Consider the following 16,199-nt stretch of genomic DNA (forward strand, 5'->3'; position numbering starts at 1 on the left):
TGTATTTCTGATGGAAAGTGTTAGTGCAGACTCTTGCTACAGAAAAATACATGCCTGGAAATGCAATGCATATTTAGTTTGCATTCCTGGGCCACACACCTTTTGACACTCATGTGTGGACCACTGAGTCCCCAGGTCAGAGTCTGTTCTTTGGAGATGGCAAAGAAGGCTATGGGTAAGGGTTTTTTTTTTTTTTTTTTTTTTTCTAATTTCTGGTGAAAGGGAAACTTTCTGTTTAATCTTTCTTTTAGCTGTCAAAGCCACAGGGAACCCCTTCAAAACTTTTTGGGAAATGGAGACTCTTACAGGCTCAGGGATTTTGCCACAGAATCTCCTTGGACTTAGATCCACAGCTGCAGGTGAACCTCTTGGACCCCTCATCATCCACTCAGCACCCTGTAGGATGTCATGTCCATGGCTTGCTTATGGAATCAATGATTTATCTAACCATTTACAGGAAAACACTCTTCAAGCAGAGGACTATCATACTCTTTTCTCTCTTGGCATGCTTATAATTTGCATTTCTTTTGCTGTTGAACTTCCCTAATTTCATTATACTTAATACCCACATTTGTTTGGGGACATAGCTCACTGGAAGAGGGGTGAATGGTGCCAGCCAGTATTGTTGGAGAAATGAACCCCTTTGAGATTAAGAGGGTGTGAAGCGTTCCAGGGGTCACACGCTCCAAATGTAGCTTTGAAACAAGACAGAACAAATTTATTCTTACTTACACTTGAAACTTAACAATGTGAGCACCAAACTCCAAAGGCAGTTAGCATATGTTACATGTCAAGAAACCTGGCTGGCAGGTTATGAAGCCTACTTGCCTGGCTATGAAGCCTACTTGCTATATGCTATGGATATCTGGGGGAAAAAAAAACCCCAAGATCCCACTAGCAAAGTGCTCATGGATAATTCTAAGGACAGACAGAGCCATGAGAATCATCTTGCTAAATTCTTCACTTTGCAGATGGGGAAGTTGAGGTCTGGATGTACATGTGCTGTACATCCAGAACTCTTTTTCCTGGTTCAGAGTATCAGAGCTCTCTTCCTTTCTTGCGTCCTATCTTCTCAATCCTTAGAGACTGCAGTTCTTTATGGGAAGTGCAGAATTCTTAAAGAGGCATGACCTTTCTGAAGGTAGTTATCAGTTTTCCTTGCCTTGCTGTCTACTAATAAGCCATCGGATGGGAAGTGATTAAAGGCAGTGAAAAAGCAACAGAGTTCTCCCTTGACCCAGCCTCAAAATTCCAGGAGGCAAGTAAGCCTTTATAGCTGAACCAAACTCTGAATGGGTATTAGCGTAATGAGGTGGAAAGCCCCACATCAAATATGCAAATACAGCTCAGCAAGAGGTACTTTCTTTCCCAGTTAGTCCACGCAGCATATGTCATTGCCAACTGCTTAGAGACAATAAGGAGATCCACCCAACTGTCCAGTGACACAGTTCACTGTGTTGGCCACTTCTGTATCTGGAGATGCTGCATATATTACAAAATAGCCCACCTGAAAAACTGCACATTTTGTCATTGTTACCCAAAAAAGAATAAAAACGTAAACAACTTGAAAGTATGGGTGGGTATTGATATCTACTGGATTCTTCTTTTCCTTCTTATTTGTCTCTCTTAATCAGGAGAAACCTGATTTGTCAGTTTCCCATGATGCACCTTTTGTTTTAACTGGTATGTTAAATCACACCTTGTTTCTTTCTTGGTATCTGGATGCTCTCAAGTAGGCTAGAGATATAAACTAGTAAGGATTCATCAATACTGAGATAAGAACTACTAAGGATTCATCAATGCTTCCCAGGTGGTCTGGTGAGGTTTAGCAGAACAGAATCACTCAGGGACAATTCTTAAGCCCAGGTGCCATTGGGCTAACAAATGATTACATGTTTTCTACAGCTTTCATTCACTCATTTTTTGGAGGTGATAAACTGCTCAGGCCTTTGGGAAACCAGGGAAACAGGCCATCTTCCTTTCCATGGGATGATGTGGTATCAGGTTCTAAAGATTCATTTAGTAAGTTTTAATTTATGTGTATGAGTATTTGCCTGAATGTATATATGTGCACCACATGCATGCAGCGCCCGTGGAGGCCAGAAGTGGTCACATGGTTCCATGGGTCACATGGAACTGGCATTACAGATGGTTGTGAAACACCTTGTGGGTATTGGGAACCAAATTGGGTCCTCTATAAGAGCAGGAAGTGCTCTTAACTGCTGAGGCAACTCTCTAGTCCTGGTACCAAGATTTAAATCTAGCATTATAGTCCCAGACACAACCTCTGAACATTGGCATTTGTTCTCTGCAGGGGACTTCTATGAAAACCCAGATGAACTGAAGTCCTTCCCTATAGCTCTCTCATGCCAAGGCCCTGGACAGGAACTGGTAAGTAGAAACCAATATGATGTAACTGAAAATATTGAGCAATGTACTCAGCAGATTTAGAATTTAGTGTTGGGGTCTCTGGCAGTTGGGATTTTTAAGACCCACTTAGGGGAGTTATTACGATTCTTAATGAAAGCTGGCCTTACACTGTTTCAGGGTGCTGAGGTAATTCTCAAAGTCATGCACACTTCATGCTGAGAGGTCACAACCATGAATCTCAGAGATGTGATACAAACCAATCATCAGAGCAGGACTGGTGCTTCTAAACAGACCTGCATATGAGAGCTGGAGTGAGTCAAAGAGAAAAGAAAGGGTAGATGTAAACTACACATTTTCTTTAAAAAGAAATTGTCAAGGAAACGAAACAATCTTCCCAACACAAGAACAGTAAGACCTGGAAAAGTTGAAATGAAGAAACCCTAAAGGTTTCCTTTCAGTCTCTGTTGTAGGAGCTTTTGAAGTGTATGTCTACAAGGACACAGGAAGAATCCAGCTTTCAGCTTCCAAGCTACCAAGGCCATAAGCTGTTGCAGAGTTGGGAAACCTGTGTCCTGATTTACTGGAGACTTTGGATATTGCTTTCATTACTACCCTTGAAAGGAGTTCCCTGGAGTTGCCATTGTGATCTGAAGCCCTGTGCATTCTCTTCACGTCTTGGAGTACTCCTTCCCTTCATCCTCTTGGGTCCTATGTTCTCTCTTGTCTATATCCACCATTTCAAGATTTCACTTCTTCACAGTCTTGGTCAGTGGAAAGTTCTACATCAGATAGTCCCACCTCCATTGCCATAATCAGTGAGATATCCGAATCACTGCTCACAGCTGGCTCTTGTTCACCTGTGAGGAGAAAGCAGAGTTCATGGTCAATATTGAGCTAATCTTTGGATGCTGCTTGCTCAGTATGGTTGCTTCCACTAACATTTTTTTAACAACTATTACAATAATAGAAAACTGATAGAGGTTTGGTGTGGTGGTGTGTACCTAATAATCTCAGTGTTTTGGAGGCAAAGGCAGAAAGACTGCAAGCTTGAAACCTTGTCTCAAAAGAGAAAAGATAAACAAAACAAAAAGCCCCCAGATAAACAACCCTATGATGGTTAATATCCATTGTCAACTTCATAGTATCTAAAATCACTAGGAGACAAACCTCCCGACATCTGCTAGGGAATGTCCAGGTTAGTTTCATTAAGCTGGGAAGGCACACACTAAATGTGGGCAGCACCATTCCCGGTCCTGGGCCAATGACAAGGCAAGCTGAGCACCAGCATTCATTTTTCTTCACTTCCTGACTAAAGACACAATGTGACTAGCTGCCTTAAGGGCTGTAACTTTCCCACTATGATGGACGGCATCTTAAACTGTGAGCCAAAATAAACTCCTCCTTTGTGAGTTGGCTTTGTCAGGTATTTAGTTACAGTAACAAGAAAAGTAACATAAAATATCTCCTAATAGAAGCAATAATTACAATAAAATCCAGTAGAGTTAGAAGAAAATATATCATCTAAGCTGCAGTTAGTTTTAACTGTCAATTTGATACAATCTAGAATCACCCAAAGAGAGTCTTGATGAGGGACTCTCAAGATCAGGTTGGCCTTGTTTGTGAGGGGATTATCTTGATTACATTAACTGTCAACTGAGCTGGGAAGACCTGCCCACTGTGGGTGGCAGCATTCCCCAGGCCCAAGAGCCTAAGCTGCTTAAGAGTAGACAAAGTGAGCTGAGCACAGACACGCACGCTTTCGCTCTCTCTGCTCTTGACAGTGGATGTGAAGATCTGCTGCAAATTCCAGCTGCTGTGACTGCCTGTAACTGGAACTGCAAGCTAAGATAAGCCTTTCCTTACCTCAATTGTCACAGTATGTTATACAACAGGAAACAAAGCTTAGCACAAATTATATTTCTAGATAAGAATATATATCTAATATATCTAAGAGGGCAAGAAAAATAATTGAGCAATTCAAAGAAACAATAATTGTGCCTAAATTTTTAAAAAAATGCTAAAAACATAAAATATCAGACTGGAGAACTGTAAAAATTTCACAAAGAATTGAATTTTTTTTTTTTTTTTTTTTTTTTGGTCTTTTTGAGACAGGGTCTCCCTGCAGCCCCAGCTGGAATTTGCTATTGAGAGCAGGCTGGCCTGCTCACAGATATCTGCCTACCTCTGCCTCCAGGGTGCTGGGATTAAAGGCATGTGACACCATGCCTGGCTAAGAATTACATTCTTTAGTGTGTATGCATACATGTGGTGTGTGTGTGTGTGTGTGCACGCAAGTGGGGGCAAGAAGTTAACACCTCAATTACTTTCCACCTCAGTTTTTGAAATAGGGTCTCTCACTGGTCCTGGTGCTTGCCAATTCAGCAAAAGTGTCTGGCCAGCTAGCTCCAGGGATCTGGTCTCTGCCTTTCCAATCTGGGATTATGGGTTTTTGCTACCACACCTGGCTTTTATGTGGGTTAGGGGGATCTTCATGATTATGCAGCCAGCATTTTATTAACAGAGCCAGATCCCTCATGTCAGAATTGTATTCTTAGCATATCAAAAGATTTTGTCATTAAGAAAAATAACTCAACAGAAGACTGGGAAAAAGTTGCCCTTATGGTTCTTGGCAGGGCATATTACAAATGGCTAATAAATAAAAAATAAAAATGAGATATACGTTTTCACTTATATAATTTTTACTCATACAAAAGATAATGTTACAGTTAAGAGTGTATTGAGACAGATATGTTAAAACATTACAAACACAACTGTAAAATTTTCATTTTTTTAGCTGAGACATACATTTGTACATCCTTTATATGGCACATTGTGGTAGTTCACTGCATGTATAAAGTGTGTAATAATCAATCAGGGTACTAAGTGTTTCTGTATCTTCAAACATTAACTGTTTTATATTCTGGAGATTTTATATTCTTCTGGTCATTTTGAAATATATCATGTATTGTTTGACCAATAGTTACTCTATCTATATTATAAGAAAGCCAGAACAAATGTCTATGCTATAACTGTGTCATGGTGTCCTTACTCAATTCTTTCCACCTCCCTTCCTACCACCCTTCCCCAGGCTCTAGTGACCATTATTCCATTGTATTCTTCCATGAAGTTTGCCTATTAAAATTGTGACATTTTCAGCTAATAACTTCATTACGTTCTGTTAAACAATAATTAGAGATACAAGAAAAGATTCATTTAGGCACTATTTATAGTAACAAAACTTTGTTAAGTAACTTAAAGTCCAACAACAGAGAATATCTGGAAAGTAATGCTATTTCTGAAGGACAATTTCTTATAACCACCAAACTGGTTTCTAAAGAATTTGTAGTTACATGAATAGACATTTAGCAATATTTTCACCAAAACAATATGGTGTTAAATGAAAACAGAAGTACTCAAAGTTTGTATGCTGTGTAGTTCATGTGGGAAAGCTAATATAACTGGAAACAAAGAAACAAAAAAAAATCCTAGCATGAGGAGTCATTTATGCTTTGGAGATTTAAAAAAAAAATTTAAATTTTTTTATTTTTTGAGAAAACACCACACTATGAAGCCCAGGCTGGCCTAGTTTTAGGATTTATATTATTTTTCTTTTTTTAAAAAACTTTTTTTTCAGTTCTGTTTACAAATACTCTGGAATGAATACCTATCTCTCTATATATTACATTCCTTCAAGACGTATTTATTGAGTCTCTACTATAAGCTACAGACTGTGATAGATGCTAGGGATATGAGAACAAGACAATGCCAAGCTTCAAGGAGCTTACTATCCAGTGGGCAGGCAGGGCAGTAGAATCAGACCTCGGTATCAGATGGACTAAGCATTGGCGAAGCCGGAGAGAGGGCTACACAACCATATACGGGGGTCAACAAAGGTGTGTCATATGGAACAGTGTCAAAACTAAGCCCTTTTGTGTATTAGCTATATGATTAAAATGGAATAATCTCTAAGTAATAGAGCATGTGCAAATGGTTGGAAGTGATGGGGACTATTAGGCAGGCAGGTACCAGAAGATATTTAAGTATGACTGGAATGTACAGCCAAACTAAGGAGTAGGCTGGGGGGAGGCTGGAGATCTGCCTAAGGCAGCTTTAATCCAGGTCTTCCACTTTATATCATCCTGCTGAAGAAATATGCAATTAAAAGACCAATAACATTGTCTACGAAATAAAGACTGATGATGATGGTTACAATATTTTTGCTATGGCTATTACTGATATGGTTTCCATGTTGAGGGACAGTTGAGGGAAACATGAGTTTCATGAAAGACTGTGAATTCCTAAGGTACTTTAGAAGAGAGTTATGTCTTGAAGAATGAGCCTTAGAGAAATGGAGGTTTCACCAAGCTCGAACATTTCCTAGACCCACATGTACATGAAGCTCATCATGATGTAGCAGATCAATGAATAGCTTATAAGCCTGAAGCAGCCCTAGGGAAATGCAAATATTTAGTATTTGAAAATGGTGGCATTGAACAAATTCTTCATAGACATATTCATTTAACAAAAAAGTGAATTGGATGTTTGCCTTCCACTTTACAACAAATACCTTGTCAGCTGGCTGCCTGCCTATGTCCTCTTTCATCCTTACTTTTCATGTATGTCCTACCTTTTCATTTCTGCTCTTCTCCAGAGCCATGTGGTATCTCTTTAAATTCTGACCCTAGGCACACTCTCAGGTGCAGAGTGGAATGGGTCTCCCTGCTTCACCCTGTTTATCTCTGCATGTGCTGTGCTCCTGGACAGGGTGAGCCCTAAACTTCTGCAAGCCACTGTGTTTGAGAGCTTTGGCTCCTACAGCAGGGCAGGTCACAACAGGCTCAGCCAGATAAGTGTTTGTTTGCTCTAAGTCTCAGCTCCAAGTCACTGAGAACTTGTCCACTTTTTCTACTGGCTCAAGTTTTGTTATTGTCTCTTCTTCCATTTGCCCTGTCCATGTCAGACTCTCTTCAATAATATCAAAAAAAAAGAAAATCTCATTGAGCATGATAGTACATGTCTTTAATCCCTGCAGATGCAGGCAGATCACTGTGAGATGGAGACCAACCTGGGATCGTCTACACAGGGAGTTCCAGGCCAGCAGGGGCTACATAGTGGCACTGTCTCAAAAAACAAAGCAAGGGGCTGGAAAGATGGCTCAGTGGTTAAGAGCACTGGGACCTCTTGCAGAGGACACAAGCTCAGTTCCCAGCACCCACATGGCAGCTAACAACTGCCTATAACTCCAGTTCCAAGGGATCTGATGCCCTTGTTGATCTCTGCCAGTATTGCACGATGTGGGTGCACTTACATACATGTAGGCAATACACTCATGCACATAAAATAATAAAAATAAATAAAACATTAACAAAAACATTAAAATCCTTTTATTAAGGTGTTTGTGAGCTTTTAGGAGAGATTGTAAATATTTATTTATTTAATCCACTACTTTTACCCAGTGCTCTCTTAAACATTTTTACAATGGCAACAAAACATAGACTAGATATTTAAAATTACATTGATGAGATGAGTGTGTTGGAACCAGTTTGTAATCTCGGCACTTGAGAGGTGGAGGCAGGAGAATCAAGAATTTAAGGTTATCATTGGCTACATAGTAAGTTTGAGGTCAGCCTGGGCTACATGAGAACCTGTCTCAAAATCTGACTGTCTGACTATCTGCCTATCTACCTATCATCTATCTATCTATCATCTATCTATCTATCTATCTATCTATCTATCTATCTATCTATCTATCTATCTATCTATTGATTAATCAACCATATATCTATCTTCTGTGTATCAAGCTACTTATTTATCTATGTATGTATTATCTATCTATTATCTATCTATCTAGCTATCATCTATCTATCTATCTATCATCTATCTATCTATCTATCTATCTACCTATCTATCATCTATCGTCTATCTATCTTCTATCTATCTATCCATCTATCTACATCTATCATCTATCTATCCATCTATCTATCCATCTATCCATCCATCTATCCATCCATCCATCCATCCATCTATCTGCCAGGACTGGAAGTCTAGCTTATGTCATACAACATTCTGGCCCAGCTATTGCCAGTTACTTGTGCTACTTTGTATGTCCCTTGCATCCTCTAGGGTTAATATTTACTTGACCAGTAAATGAGAATCAGGCTCAGTTGACAAAGTTCTTTCCAACTGTATCTTATATGTTCATGTGTTGATGGCATTCTAGTACTGTATCTCATATATAATGGGTTATCAATAAGCAATTATTTAATAGAATTACCAGTGAAAAAGAAACATGTTAAAATTTGAAAAAATAAAGCCAACACCCAGAGACAGAGTACTCCAACACCCAGAGACAGAACTCACCACCATCCAGAGAAAACATTCACCACCACCCAGAGACAGAGCTCACCACCACCCAAGAACAGAGCTCACCACCACCCAGAAAGAGCTCACCAATACCCAGCAACAGAGCCCACCACCACCCAGAGACAGAGCTCAGCTCCACCCAGAGACAGAACTCACTACCACCCAGAGACAGAGCTCACCACCACCCAGAGACAGAGCTCACCACCACTCAGAGATAACACTAACCACCATCCAGATACAGAGCTCACCACCACCCAGAGATAGCACTCACCACCACCCAGAGGCAGAACTTACCAACACCAGAGACAAGTTTACTACTACCCAGAGACAGAGCTCACCACCACCAGAGACAAACTCACCAACACCAGAGACAGAGGTCACCATCATGAGAGACAAGCTCACTACCACCAGAGACAGAGCTCACCACCACCAGAGACAAGCTCACCACCACCCACAGCAGCAGCTTCTCCCTTCACGCCTCCTGTCTTTGTCTAGTAGATTTTCATGGCTTTGGTCTCACCTGAGTGTTTTCTAAATTGGAATGTGTGAACTGGACCAAGAAAACAAAAACAAAAACCCAACAACCAAAAAGGCCAGGAGGAATATAGTGGCCGCTATAATTAAGGGCTGCTGAAGTCATGGTGCTATTTTGAAAAATAAGAGTGGCCTGCATAGTTCAAGGTAAAGGTGAGGTCAAATCAATAAAAAGAGAGATCTGCAAAAAGTGGCCAGTTTCTATGTTATAACATTACACAAACTTCACTATCATTTTCTATTAAAAAAACTTCTATTAAAAATGATCTGAAGACTTTTGGAATTATTATTTAGTGTATCCTGTGTTTTTAATTGAACTTAATTTGTTCCACAAATTTTAAAAATAGAGTTTTTTCCTTTAATCAAGAGACATGTTTTACTTTGAGAACTTTATCACTAAGCATTTTGAAGTTTCTTTTTGTTAGTAGTAATTGAGTGTAAGTTGCTATCAAGAACACAGCTGTACACTGAATTTGCCTCTTTCCTTTAAAAAATGTAAAAGTAATATAGCTTTGATTTAATACAGTCCTTTGATGTGTTGCTTCATTTTAGAGATGAAAAAAGATTTTATCCCACCTGACAAATTATTATAATAATATCTACACGATATACTTTCTTCTCTTTATTTTCATGTATTGAGCAATTTTAAACAGAGAGTAATCTGATCTGCTAGTGTTTTAAGAGATCACTCTTGCTGTTAAGTGAAGGCAGGATTTTGGGTAGAAAGAATCTGGTTAGGAAAGTATTCCAGAAAACCTGACGTGCATGGTGGCTTACTGTGCCCTTGGAGATGGAGAAAAGAGAGGAAACTGAAGAATGATTTGACAGGAAGGATCAACAGAAAAATGGTTTAGATAATGACTTCAAAAGAGAAGTGTAGAATAGCTACATCTCCTGAGCAATACAGGCAACAGTTATGAGTTGGCGTATATGGAAGAGGAACAGGTTTGGGAGGCAGATATGAGTTTAGTTATGTACATGCTTTGAGTGGGAGATGCTTGTAATATCTTCAAGGGAGATATGGAGGTAGCAGACAGGAAAAGGAGCCTGGAGTTCATGGGATAAGTGATGACTTGTATTTAAGATATAAGAATAAATGAGGTTCCCTAGTGTGCTGGTTGTTTTTGGTGAACGTGCCACAACCTAGAGGTATCTGGGAAGAGAAGACCTCAACTGAGGAATAACCGCTATAAGATTGGCCCGTAGTCATGTCTGTGGGACATTTTCTTTGTTACAAATTGGTGCAGGAAGGCCCAGCCCACTGTGGACAGTACCATCTACAAACAGATGGGCCTGGGCACTGTAAGGAGGATAACTGAGCAAGCCAGGGGATGCAAGCCAGTAAGCAGCATTCCTCTAAGGTTTTGGCTTCAGTTCCTGCCTCCAGGTTCCTGTCTTTAGTTCCTTTCCTATCCTCCCTCAGTGACAGACTACACTGTAAGCTGAAATAAACCCTTTACTCACCAAATTTCTTTTAATTATGGTGCTTATCACAGCAACAGAAAAGAAAACTAAGACACCGAGGAAGCCACTGTAGAGTAGGATAAGGCCTGGGAAGAGCTCCCAGGGACCCTATACTCTAGAGACTAAGAGGCAAACTAGTGTTCCTTAAGATGTTTTCTTTGAACACACACTGCTTTTAAAGAATGAAAGTGAATTAACTACCAATATTTAAAAGTTACAAATTTGTACCAGAAATTTATCTTAGAAAAAGAAAGATCTGGTAATATATCCCTGATTTGCTGGTGGGGACTGAGTCACCTCTGCCTCGTTTAGTCCCAGGCTCACAGGCCACAGCTAACAGTCAGTAAACAGTCTCATTAACTTGCCTAATTTGTGTTGACAGACAAGTTTGAAATCTCGTCTTCACTGGAAGGCAAGAACAGACAGAAAGCTAAGAAAGGCTAAAAGGGCTGGTTATAAAAGGGAAATTAGGAGAATATCGTGCTATTCATTTCCTTAGTTTACCTTAAATATGCTCCCTTTACCTTTCTGGTCCTTTACAGGTAAGATTGACATGCAGAGAAATGAGATGCTGCATTACTGAGTCAGTTGGGAAGAACTTAGAGGTAGATCCCCAGTACCTTGTTCTTGGTCTTGATTCATTGTCCCCATGCTGCAGAGCATTTGATTGGACAGAGCAGAAAATACTACACGGGATTAAGCTTTGTGAGTTATTCTGCTGACCCTTAACTACTGCTTTAATATGTTTCCACACTGGATGCTGAGTAACATACATCAGTCACCTAACTGCGGTTAGTCAAGAAATTCTTAGTAGTGGGATTTATTAATTCCATATAGTCATAGATTGTTAGCATCTTTGGTTTATCTCTTTCTCTTTGATACGGAAAATGTTACTTAAAGAGTCAGGCTGCACCTTCTGCTGCAGGTTTGATGTGACTGTCTACTAGCAATGGGCATGAGATGGTAACGTTCCTTCTAACCTTCAACTAGAAGACCAGGAGATCTGCCTTGTTCGGTGTTGGCAGTAGGGTTTATCCTTTCAAAACTTCATGTACAAATCCAACAGCCATTGGAATAGTGTTGAGAGGCAGGACCTTTAAGTTGACCAGGTCATGAAAGCTCAATTTTTGTAAATGGATTAATAGCATTATTAGGCAAGTAGGTTCCTGATATGCTGGGCTCAGAATCTCTCTGTGTCTTGGGCAGTCTCACTGTCTAGTCCACCAGTATGTTAATATGAGCTGAAAAACTTTCATTGTTTATAATTGTTTGTCTTTGACATTATGTTTTAGCAGCAAAGAGTTGACTAAGATAGACAAAGAGTGGACCTACCTGATTTCTTTGCGTTAGTGCCCTGGTTCAGGGCCATTGCACTGTTAATATTTCCACTTCAGTGTCTTAATACCCTCCTGCAGAAATTATAGGTACCTGGCAAATGCTTGTGGAGTTAAAATTGAATTGAAGTTGCCCTACAACTTTTACACTGTTTAGGTTTTTTAATGGGCAATTAATAGTTACTGAGTACTTACTATATGCCAGGAAGCATACTTCAAATAGATTCTATGACTTAATATTCATAATTAGCTTATGACATAGAAGCATTAGCACTTTTGATGACAAAACTAAGTTTGTAGAAGGCTAAAAATCCTCCACATTGCTTTGCAATTAAAGTTGGAACCAGGATACAACCCCTTTCTGACTCCAGACTGTATAAAAGTGGCCATATTCTATACCTTATTTAGTCAAGATTCTTAACCTGAGGTTGGTGATCTTAAAGGAGAACATGAGACCTAAGGTTTGACTTACATGCTTGTGGATTATATACATATAGGCATTTTTCTCGTCTCTTTTACCAGATCCTTGAAGAACCCACACAAGACTAAGAACCACTCAGGAAAGAGACCTGCCTCCATGGTCCCTTGGGTAACAGCACTGCAAGCAACTGGGCAGCTGTGTTTGCTTTTTAAATGCAAGTTGCAGTTTACACTCTACTGGTGAAGGCTTCTGTTAATTTGACATGATAGTTTTCACATGAACTCACTTTTGCCCCATTTAATTGTTTATTTATGGCAGTCATTCACAGCCACAGCAGAAAATTATCCTTTTTAGATGATGGATATTTACTTTGTGGCCTGTTTTACGAAAGCAGCACAAGGCAGCAGCAGACTGGAATAAGCTCCCCTCTGTTAGGAGTTAACAAACACCACCCTGGGAGGAAGTGCTCTCTATTTTGGGAGAAAATAGCATTGTGGTGACTGAAATGCACCAGGTGTCCTGATTCTCCAGGAAGTTCAGGGCTCATATGCTAAGAGCTGCTTTGGATCACAGAAAAGCCAACTTTCCCTTCTGTACTGGAAAAGTGAGGTTTCAAGGAAGGAATGGCATCTATCTGTCTGCAGATACAGATACCTATCCTCTGGAAAACAGGACCTGTTTCCAATTAACCCTGTGCTGTACAAGAGCACTGTAGGGGAGGTGCTTCCAGCCAGACTGGGTTTTCTTATTTCAACTCTTTACAGAACATGGAGGCTCCTTCAGCCTGAAGCAGGGCCTACATAGTCTTTATTCTCTGACATAGTTTTGTGTGTGTGTGTGTGTGTGTGTGTGTGCGTGTGTTTGTGTGTGAGTGTGTTGTCTGTATGTACATGTGTGTGTGTGGCTGAGGTCAGTACTGGGATTGCAGGTATGTGCTACCACATCTGACTTTTTACATGGCTCCTGGGGATTCAAACTCATGTCCCTCTGAGCCATCTCCCTAGTCACCTCTGTCATAATCTTAGTGGGGAAGTTAATTAGACTTCAAATGCAGTGTCTTATATAACAAAAAGTGTTTTCCTACACCCTTTTTCTGAGGAGAAAAACTGCTGGCTTGGTTTAAATCTATTTACAAGTAGATTTGTCATGAGAATGGCAAGTGTCTGAGCTAATCTCCTCAGAAGCTATGCAGAATTTGACTAGTAGTGTCTAGAATGCATTGGCTCATCCTGTGTGTCAGGTCCTGTGGGAAGCAATGAAGGATGTATGGATGTTACATGTGATACCTTCATAACAACAGCTGAAGGAGATGTATGGTTTTCTTATCAATGAATTACATGTTAAGAGTGAAGTCAACTTGTTCAAAGTCAGGCACTTAGAAAGATGCAGGAATCAGACTGTAGCCCCAGTCACTGCTCTGGACAGCCATGCCATTCCGATTGGCAGAACTTCTAGATTTATATCTGATCAACTTGCTCTCGCAACAACGCTTGGCCACCATCAGGAACCAAGCATCCCAGCCTTACGATACAAAATCAATCGTGTGGCTAAGTGATTCCTAACATTGTTCAGATAAACATGACAATTTCACCTTTTGAATTTCTGATTCATAGTTCTAAGTATGCACAAAAGGAGCCCAAGGAAGACTTTCCTATTGTTCAGATGGCAGCCTCAAAGTATTGTTTTTGCTGGATGGTAACCTGGTGAAGGTCAGTTTCCTGGAAGCTTGCATATTAAATTAGACCATATAGTTTGGACCTGGCTTTGCTGTGATCTCTTCCCCATTTATTTTCCTTTCTTTGTGATACTTAAATCAACAGGAGAAAGATTTTCTCCAATTGCTCAGACTCTTTACTAATTTTTTTTGACATTCATTCATTGAGTCATTCCTTATTGTGTGCCAAAAGAAGGGGAAATATGATTTTTGTAATCGTTTTACATCAGACTTTTACAGGGCAAAGACCAAAATCTAGAGAGCATTTGTGTTGTCAATAGCTACTTCATCACCCCTAGTTAGTTATCGCTTGCCAAGAACCTTAAGCATTAAGCAAAATGTCTGGTAGCTAGCAGGCTCTTGATGCATGTGACTAAGACAGGAACAAGAACAGTGTGGAAAAGTTAAAGCTGCCAGATGAGGTTAGACACACAGGCAGGGATTTATCCACTTTGAAACTATATAAAATACATATAAACCTCATTGTTCATTCATTATTTTATTTAATAACCCATTTATTAAATAGGCATTTGTTGGGTGTCACTATGCACACAACATTTTAGATGAATATCATAGAGGAAATAAAGATGGCTCTGCCTTTAAGTTGAATTTAACCCAGTAAAAGAGGGGAGATTTTAAAATTTAAAACAAGAGAACATATAGTAAAAGAGAGGTATAAATAAAATATTAAAGAAGTAATTGAATGGGGAAAATTTCACCTTCAACTGGACAAACAAGAGGATTCATGGAGCAGGTTTGCTATAAACCAGTAGCAAGGATCTGAAAAGTATTGGGAAGCATGGGGATAAAGGAAAATGCCATCCCTTTCAGGAGAATCAGCATGACTAAAGGGGTCATCCAAGCAAACTTCAAGGTGTGTGAATGGTTTAACTTGGTATACCTAGTACTCATGAAGAGCAATAAGCTACAGGCCAGAGGCAGTCCGGAGGTACTTTGCCCTCTGCTTTTCTTGTGTTCTCTTCTGTTTCACCGGGACTAAGAACCGGGAACTACATTTCTCAGGCTCCTCTGCCAACCAGCTTTCTTGTAGGCTCAATGGGGATTGGAAGGTAGGAGTAAGAGGCAGCTCTTACATTTCTCGTCGGGCAGGTCCTCAATCAGAGGGAAGATTTTGGCTTCTTCCCTATGAGGCAGGAGGGCTGATGACATCCTTAGCAGAAGCAATAGCAGCTTCAGCAAGAGCAAAGCAACAGATTCACACTGAGGAACTCTGGGCAACACTCCTTCCATCTTGTTCTTCCAAAGGTGTTTTGTTATTATTAACAATGTTTAAAGTTTAAGAGTTTTACATACTGTGTAAATCAATTGTCCTGAAGCAAAATTTTCTTATTGTAAGTTGCATCTATTTGCAAGTATGATTTGTTGAGTTTGATTACTCTGACTATATATGTACTTGCCAAACCTCCTGCATGTCCTGATTCTTTTTTTTATGTTTTCTATTTTATTTTTTAAAATTATTTATTTAATAACCACATACTTAGAAGAAGAATTTCATTACAACAGCATTGACATATTCAATAACAATTTTCAGAGCTAAGATGCATCTCTTTCAAAATTGGCTGTAAATTTTTAGGTTTACAGTTGAATTATTACAGTTATACAATATTGTACTCAGTATAAATCCTATAAGACATAAAATTAAATGTGGTTTTAACCTTTAAAAAAGATCTCCACTTCATTATTAAAATGCAGTTTCATACAGAAAAATTAATTTTTAATGTAATTGACATTAAGATGTTTGCACATGCATTTCTAATATCTATATATCTGATTATTACTAGTCACAGTCAGTTACTTTCTGAGATCCTTGGTATCTGAGCATGGATATAAAGTTATCAGGTAGATTTCAATGATAATGCTTTTCACATCTACTAATTATTATTATTATTATTATTTTAAAATTATTTATTTCATAACCAAATGATAAGAAGAGGCATTTAATTACAACAGCATTGACATATTCAATAACAATTTCCAA

The 16,199-nt window shown here is 39.4% G+C and overlaps 1 protein-coding gene across 1 annotated transcript in view; it reads right to left on the reverse strand.

Annotated features, from left to right (window-relative positions):
- Positions 1-182: 182 nt before the first annotated feature.
- The window catches only part of Rnf150 (ring finger protein 150), a 263,628-nt gene continuing 247,611 nt past the window's right edge, over positions 183-16,199 (reverse strand). The window contains exon 7 of the mRNA XM_017800715.2: positions 183-3,227. Within this exon, the coding sequence (XP_017656204.1) occupies positions 3,109-3,227 (119 nt within the window). The 3' untranslated portion in view covers positions 183-3,108. The remainder of the gene's footprint in view (positions 3,228-16,199) is intronic.

Source organism: Nannospalax galili, unplaced genomic scaffold (assembly GCF_000622305.1).
Source record: "Nannospalax galili isolate Female #2095 unplaced genomic scaffold, S.galili_v1.0 scaffold359, whole genome shotgun sequence".
NCBI lineage: Eukaryota > Metazoa > Chordata > Mammalia > Rodentia > Spalacidae > Nannospalax > Nannospalax galili.